General features: G+C 35.8%; 1 protein-coding gene across 5 annotated transcripts in view; it reads left to right on the top strand.

Annotated features, from left to right (window-relative positions):
• LOC135216832 (KIF-binding protein-like) overlaps positions 1-8,315 on the top strand; it is a 189,883-nt gene extending 181,568 nt beyond the window's left edge. For all 5 annotated transcript variants that reach the window (XM_064252335.1, XM_064252334.1, XM_064252333.1 and 2 more), the window contains 3 exons: positions 12-190; positions 5,050-5,200; positions 5,805-8,315. In XM_064252335.1, the coding sequence (XP_064108405.1) occupies positions 12-190; positions 5,050-5,200; positions 5,805-5,933 (459 nt within the window). In that variant the 3' untranslated portion in view covers positions 5,934-8,315. The remainder of the gene's footprint in view (positions 1-11; positions 191-5,049; positions 5,201-5,804) is intronic.
• Positions 8,316-8,832: the final 517 nt, after the last annotated feature.

The raw sequence follows: 8,832 nt of genomic DNA, 5'->3' as shown, positions 1-8,832 counted from the left end.
TTTCTTATTAGATATGTCGTCAGTTAAACTACGAACTGGCAGAAACATACAGTACTATGATGGATAGTAAATATACATTAGTTGGTCAGGGCAATGAACCAACATCTGCACAAGCTAAGAAGATTAATACTTTGGCAACATCAAGTATACAGCATTTTCTCCATTATCTTGATTCGATGAAGGACACCAAGTATGTAAATCATTTTTATCTTTGATTTTGTTTTATGATAGTATAGAAAGAAACGTATTGGTTTTTAATTGGTATTTTTTTTCTAATGCTTGTTGACCATACATGGACATAAAGTAAAAATTGTAGATAAGATTAAGTACTTTGAGTGATAAGGCGGATAGATAACATTATAAACTGTATTTCAGTGCCTGATTATATCAGTACTAAATATAGTACTGATATAATCAGCACAGTAATTTATAATAATCCTTCAGATATAATGAATCCTACATGCTTCATTGTTAACTACTACTCTAAGATCCCATCCTCGGCTAACTCAACCAGTCCAGGTTTAGTTAGGGCCAGGAGGAAGAAGAGTTCTGTTATAACAAGTTTATATGAATGTGTTATCCTATCAAACTATTAGACCAGTTGTCACTGAAAACTCTTATCCTGTGGACAGACTTTCTTTCTGAGATGACACTTCTTTTGGCAGAGGCAACAATTTGTAAGGATTTCAACTGAGGCCCTACATTCCAAAAACTGTTACAGTTTGCAGAGCAAAGAATTAGTTCAGAGTCTCAGGATATCATAATGCAATCTAGCATTCCAACCTTATTAGACAATATGGTGACTGGAAGTGCATCATACTCTGTGCCCTTGGATGTTCCTGAGAAGCAGCATCATTACATTCATTTATTTTCTATTAATTCTTCTATCTTATTGTCCTTTCAGTCCCTTTATCATATCTCTCTCCTTTGCAAATGTTTCTTCATTTATTGTACAGGTTTTAAATACAGCAGCATGATCTGGTTTATGTGCTGCAATAATTATGCAGTCCTATTTTCTCTTATATGAATACACAGAAAGTTCATATTTTAATTACATAATGCTGTAACTTTACTTATCATTCCCTTTTAGAAATTGCAGGTGGTCCCAGTGTAGTGCTAGGATCATTTTGGCATGTTTTAAAGGTCTAAACAAGTTCTCATCTGAAACAATCGTTCTAGTTTCGTATTTTTGTGTTTACAATTTCTGTCAGCATTATAATTTTAAAAATTTATGTGTAGATAATTACTACAACAAGCTCTTGTGTGCCATAGATTTTCCTAGAGGCTTCAGTCCTTATTAAAAAAACAGAATAACAGACCGTTGATATTCACATTTCGTAGTGGAGATTCATAGAGTCTCCGAGAGCGATGGTGCTTGTGGTAATTTTGTAAGATTCCTGAAAAATTGTAGGGAGAGAAGGTTCCTATGCTTTAAGCTGTTCTTCATCCGCAGTACCCACTAAGACCTGGGACAGGCCTTAGGAACCACCTGATTGTTTCCCTCAGAGAGTTCTTGACTGACATATTCACCAGGAAGAGGTTGTGGACAGCCAGTGCTCTTTTTTGCATGAAACTAAGGTTACAAAACAATTATTATTAGTATTATTATTATTAGTGGAAGTAAACCCTCTTTTAAGCATGTTTTATTAAAAGTAATTGTGCTCTCAGCCACATTAATTTTATATAGGTACTTCTCTATTTTCCTAATTATGGTTTTCTCATTGTTGCCTAAACTGGTGAGCAATGCACCGAAGGTTAGCATTTCGAAAATGGGTAATTATGAAAGTCAGTTTTAATTTTATTCAAAAATGCCAAAGGCAGTAGTTAAACTTTGGGTTATAACCTGTAGTTTTTCAAGGGTAAAGTTAAATTCTAATTCCTTGGTAGGGGCCTTGACGTTTTGTCTGGGGCTTCAGACATTCTCTTAGGCAGTAGTAGGTGATGGACTGAAGAAAGAGGGTGAGTCTATCTGCTTTTGTATATACTTGTGGTGCAGTGAGGGTCTTCATGCCACTGCTTTTTCATTGGCTAACGAATAGCGAGCTGCTTTACGATTGGCTGCCTGGCTGCGGGCTCAAACCAGTTCCAGAGCACATGCTCAGCAGTCGTGTCGTTCTTCTCTGTTGTGTGACGTCATGCCAGGCTTCATTTTGATTGGTCAATGGCTGCATGATGTCACTGCTGGTTTTATTGATAGTGTTGAAGTTTTCTTCAGTGTTATTTTCTTGAATTGGGGTGTTTTCGGGCGGCAATATGGTGTTGTTTGCCGGTACCGCTGCGTTTCTTCTCATGCAGGTTGGGAGCAAAAAGTCCTGCGTCGTATTCACAGAGGGCTTTTGCTCCTGGATCTCCCTATTATCCTAGTGTTGCAGATAATGCAGTGGCAGGAGATTGTTTCTTGGTGGGCGGTGAGGGCATGATTCTTAACGGCCCCTTCTTGGGCGTAACAGGAGATTCTCTTCGCCAGATGCAGAGTAGTCATTCCAATGTGCTTCCCAGGACATCCTCAGGCAGGGCATATGTACTGGTATGCTACGTTCATCTGCTTAAGGGGGTTTCCTAATGGCGGTGGTGATGGGTCATTCTTCATGAGTAAATCTCTTGTTCTCATGTTTTTGTAATATATTAGAAGGTGCGTCATCTTGCCTTCTTCAGTGGGGAGGATCTTTTTGATGATCTTCCTCATCGAGTTCTCCTTCTCCCAGTACTGAGAGTGTATGAAAGCCTTAAAATATATCTTGATGTTCTTAGTGGAGCTTATTAGAATATCCGTTGTTGTTAACGGATATTCTAATAAGTTCATAAACTGAGAAGTGTGCACCGCCCTTGAAAGATGGTACGCGAGCAGGAGAACTCAATGAGGAAGATCATCGAGGAGAACATCCTCCCCACTGAAGAAGGCAAGATGGTGGACCTTATAATATATTACAAAAACAGGAAAACAAGAGATCTACTCATGAAGAATGACCCGTCACCACCATCAGGAGACCCCCTTGAGCAGATGGGGGTAATATACAAATACATATGCCCCGCCCAAGGATACCCTGGGAAGTACATTGGAATGACTACTATGCATCTTGCAAAGAGAAACTCCTGCCACACCCAAGAAGGGGCCATCTAAAGAACCTACTAATCTTGGGAGACAACACACTAAAACTTTTTTTTTAAAAACAAAGGGAAGAAACCATCAGTATATATGTAGATTCAGGATGATAAGTATCAGGGAGAGGGATAGTATCCTCAGCTGATTACTACTTAGTGTCAAAATCTCAATGAAGTAGTTGAGCCTTTTCCTTATAGCCAGTAACCAACCTACCATCACCTGTTAGTAGTAGTGGAATGGAAGATGAACCTGACCCAAAGACAGATGATGCCAATTTGGTCTACCACAGATGAGGCTGAGTAATTCCTTAAGTCTCTGCTTCAAGGAATTATTGTGATTTCTCTCAGCTGTATGGTAAGCTCTATTTGTAGCATGGCAAGACACAACAAAAATGGTGTAATTTTCATATGAATGATTTCGTCTCCATGTGTTGAATTTGGTCTGTTTGTCATGGTAACCTCGTCTACATGTATCTTCAAACAATGTCTTATCATTTGGCCTGGATGTGATGACCTTTCTAGGGACATACCTTTTTAAAATAGTCATCAGCATTTCATTCAAATTCTTGGGATCAGGATCTGATATAGCATCTGAAATATTAAGTGCCTGACAAGTTTCATTAATGCCATCCCAATTGACTCTAGATTTCAGCCAGACCATTTTTCCAATGGTGTAATGATCAGAAGTGCTTTTATATTTGCAGACCTTAGACTTGACAATAGCTGGAACATCTGTGAATATGAGGTATAGTCTATTACCAGGAATATGCATGGATTCCTGAATTAGCGGGACAAAATGGGAGGATACACAGAATTTGGGAGGATACACAGAATTCAAGAGCAGACCGGCCATTTTGATGTGTTCTTTGCATTAGTCTCCACACATAACAAATGAGGCTTTTGAATCCTGTGACTGTGCCATATTATTTCTTTCCAACAGACAGTCATTTATAGACTCGTCAATATTTGGATTGCAGTTAACAGTAAATACATGATATTTGGTTTGCACTTAACTGCAAATGCATAAATATTGTAGAACTTAATAATAATTTCAAAACAAGGAACTTCATGGCAACTAAACTCCAGGGTTCATCTCAAAAGTAACATTGTAAAATTCTCCAGAACAATAAACAGTATGTAGTATCATAAAAAAAACAGTATTTACATTATTTAAAAAAATTCTGAGGAAAGCAGAAAGAAATCTTAACGTCAGAAAAAAAAAAAACGCTAGTAGCAAATGGTCGACAAGGTAAGGTGATCAACAGGGTATGGCTGGCACACCTTGTAAGGCAAATAAGAAACCTGCCAGGTTTGCTACAGTAACTGGAGGAGAACAATCAGGATGGCAGGATGGATTTAGGAATTATAAAATGCTCAGAAGAAAATATTAGGTAAAGATAATTAAGGCACTTTCCTGAAATGCACCAAGCAACTTTTGCTTTCCCATCAGCCTGTCCACACTTTTTGAAAAAACAGGAGAGTGAATGGAAAAAGAGGAAAAATGCCTGATTGTATCCTCAAGCATTGGAACTCCAACCTAAGACCATGGAAGACAACAGTAAAATGGCTATGGCACAGTCAAAGGTTGGAGAACAAGGTTTGTACTCTAAAGGGTCCCTTCTACCTGCTGGACTGATTTCATAGTGTGTTTCTCCTAAGTGTTGCCTGCCAAGGCTAAAGAATCTCATCTACCCTAAATCGTGTAGGCAGGAACATTCACCCGAAGTGAATGTTGCTAAGAATAGCCAACAACATGAACTGGACTTGAGTTCCATGGAAGATGCATTGTATGGAAGAACTGACTTTTGTAAAGGAACCGAAACATCCAGGACTGTTTCTGGCACACAAGTGGGGTAATAATGAATAAGTTTGTATAAAGTACAGATTTTATTTTTAAAAATGATGTCATTACACAGTAATAATACTGATTTCTCCTTTTTTTTAAAGCACTGGGGAACAGCCTGAAAAATATTCAGAAGACTCTGTACGCCCGGCATTGGTTGCATGGTTTCACCTGGGAAGGTTATGGTCCAAACTTGTTTCTACTAATCCACAAAGCAAAGTACAGAATCTTGCACAGTCTTTACAGAATTATAAGGTAAGAAAAATATATCTTCAGAGAGGCTCATTGTTACTAACCACTAAGGGTAATACAGGCAGTCCCCACGTTACGACAGGAGTTCCGTTCTTGAGACGTGTCGTAAGCCGAAAATCGTCGTAAGCTAGAACATCATGAAAAATCCTAAGAAAACCTTACTTTAAATGCTTTGGGTGCATTGAAAACTTTGTAAACTTCATTCTTATTGCATTTTTCATCAAAAGAACCTTCAAATATTGATTATTTTGCATTTTTGGTGTCATATTTCATTTGCCAGATTAGCGTTGTAGGCGTCGTAACACTGGAACATGCATCATAACCCTTGAAATAATTTCTGATGAATATAATTGAAAAGCGCCTTAACCTCGGAACGTCACAAGCCAAACCCGTCGTAACCCGGGGACTGCCTTAGATAATCAGTGCAGGAGAAAATTGAGCATTGTCCTTCACAAGTGGAAAGTGGTTTGATATTGATAACATTAGTGCCTATCTTTTCCAGTTAAGATTCAGTTGTAATTTTTATATCTTTGACCAAGAACTTGAATTTATTCAGTTGCTCTTCAGTGGCAAAAACTAATTGAGAATATTTGCTTTTTTATTGCAGAGGGTAGTTGAGTATTGCGATAAGAATACAGAATGCCAGCCTATTATGGCACAAGAATTAGCAATATGTCGGGAGATGGTACAACTACTTCCACTAAAGATGGAGCAAATTAGAAATCAGTGCCGGTGAAGGGATCATTCTTATAGCATTTGCTTTGGGTACACAATTATCCCTTCAGTATTGAAAATTGTGAGGAAATTCCAAATGCAGAGAAAGATTATGATGCTGCTCTGAGCAACCATTTGCAAGAAAAATCATTTAAATAATAGAAATGTTGAGAGATTGTTTGAGACATGCAACTGATGAAATCAGGTTGATACAATATCATTAGCAAACTCATTGATGTGCTGCTGTTCTTATTTTATGAAGCTATTTTTTTCTGTTTATGTAAATATGCTGAATACTATATTTTCCAAGCAATGTTATTGTTATGTTTAATGAAGAATGTATTGAGAAATGCCAAAAATATTGAAAATTTGGAAGCAAATCTTGTGTTAGACTACTATGATGGTTCAAGGATGTCAGCATATGCTGATTTAGAAGTTAAGGAATGGTTTGTGTATTTTTCATGACCTCTCATAACGCATTGTATTTAAAATGCTCATGACTTGAAAACAACGCAGCCATACCCCAACATACGCCTGACTTTCTTTCAAACTAGCCTTTCATACAGAAACGATATAAGCTGAACGTACAGTAACTTAGTTTTAGAAATAGTAAATCAATCAGTATACAATTTTTTTATGCTACTCACTCTCAGTTGTGATATTGCTTTTTTTATTATTTACATTTTTTAATATTTTATACATTTCTGTTGTTATTTTACCTTTTATTTAGGGTTCTGTAATTAACATTTGACCATTTCTGTAATGGCAGAAGTGTATGTATAGGGAGGCTGGAGAATTGCTGAAGAGATATCAAAGGAATGCCACAAGTGGCTGAGTTTCACAGAGATCCTTGGTGTCAGCATCTCCATTCAAAAAAATAAGTGCATCATTGTATTAATTTCCTGCACACTTTAGTTTATATATGGTATATAATGAATTTGAAACCTAATAGAACCTTGATTTCATATGCTCTTTCATTCCATTAGTTTAAATGGTACTACAAATATGTTGAAAAATATTACATTGCAAATGAAAAGAACAGATTTTGGCGTTGATTGTTATTGACTTAGTATCTAAATTGTTAATGAATGGTCCTCAAAAATGTATGGCAGAACTGTAGTTAATTTTGTTGCATGTCAGGTGGTGCATTTGTATGTATTGCTGAATTGATCCTAAAATGTTTTTGAAATCTAACCTTGCTCTTTTGCAATTGTAATAAAAATTTTGTAGCCATCAAGGATAGTGAGCATGCCATAATGTTACAGAGTAAAAATAATTTAATTTTTATCATGAAAAGAAATATGTATTAGCATTTATGACGAAATAAAATGTATTCTTAGAAGAAGAAAGTATTGTCAGTAGACATGCAAATAACATTTCTAAATGAAATTATAAAATTTTTATCAAAAAACTGAATATATTGTGAATTTCAATTTAATATAAATTGGTGCTGAATTATTATTTACTTATATAATAGGACCTTACTCTTGCTATAAATTCCTGTTATATGAAGCCCTAGTCCTCGGCCTTCACTTAGTTTTATTAAAGGCATATTTTTATTTAGTATTGCATAGGCATGTATTTTTGTTATATTAATATTTAGACACTTACTGTGCAAGGTCATGTGATTACCACCGATTTTTCATGCTACTCTGGTTAATTTAGATAAGTTCAATTTCACAGAATTAGGTATGATATGTTAACAAGCCAGGGTAATTTTCAGCGTTAAGTCCACAAGTTGTTTTATTTAAAGTTCCTTAAGCCAGTTGCAAAGCTTTTGCACATTACTGTAATCATGAGACTCTTACGTGCATTTTCTTTTATTCAAGAAATATGCAATCTGTATTTTACAAGGATGTTTTCAATAAAACAAGGCTGTTTTACCTTCAGTATAATTTCAAGACTATGAGGAAGACTGTAAAATAATCACAATTTTTCATTATTATGCTAAACTTTTGTTTTCTGTACAGGGATGTAATTTTATCATCGAATTACAGAAGATACTATTGGATTTGTTCTCTTATTCAGAACTCTCTGATGTAAACTGTATACTTTATGGACAAGAAACATTCTGACAACCATTTGCTATTGATGTCCAGAAAAAGATTTTCTCAACATTGCTACTGATGTATATGTATGCTTAAGGACTATAATCAGTGTCTGTTCATGAGGAAATAGTACTATTGATAAGTACTATAGCAGTTTGAGAGAACAAGAAAAAAAAGCAAAACATAGTGCTTTAAAAAGCTTGAAGCCTTTACATTATAATTGCATGTGGTACTGGAGATCATATGCCCTAAACAGTACTATAATGACGAAGTATTTAAAGATATGTCTGAGTGACCAAGCTTGTCTATGAATACGTCTCATCTATTTTCAATAAAATCTCCTAATTTTCAAAATATGTATTTTACTAATCTCTATCCTCTAGCCCACCCCCGAATCCCTCTCCCTTGTGAGAGATATTTTTGAAGTGCAACAATGTAGTTAAAATAACTAATGAATATTTTGTTAATCATGATGGGTGTTAGCACAAAAGAGTCCTTTGATTAACAGTATTCTTAGTTGTTTAATTAAGTCTCTCTGACTTGCTCGTGTGTTTTATCTTAAATATTTGGGAACACTGCTTGTGGTAATTATGCAATTCTTGTGAGTTATCAAATCCAAGATAAGAGTATGCCCTATTCTCTTCCCCTCTTGTGAATTTCTCACAGCAAATACAATATACCAAACTGGATTTTCTGGATATCTTCAAAGACATCTGAAGGGTGAAGCATTTTATAATAATTCACATTTGGCACTGACAGATTTACAAGGATTTCACAGTTATAGTACATAATGTAGTTTGTGTTTAATTATTATTGTTAAGGTCACCAGAGGTTCCTGCTTTGCTTAGCACTGTGTTTTCCCTCAAATGTACT

The sequence above is a fragment of the Macrobrachium nipponense genome, chromosome 6 (assembly GCF_015104395.2).
Source record: "Macrobrachium nipponense isolate FS-2020 chromosome 6, ASM1510439v2, whole genome shotgun sequence".
Lineage (NCBI taxonomy): Eukaryota > Metazoa > Arthropoda > Malacostraca > Decapoda > Palaemonidae > Macrobrachium > Macrobrachium nipponense.
Note: the sequence above shows the minus strand (reverse complement) of the source record. Positions and strands in the feature narration are given on the sequence as shown.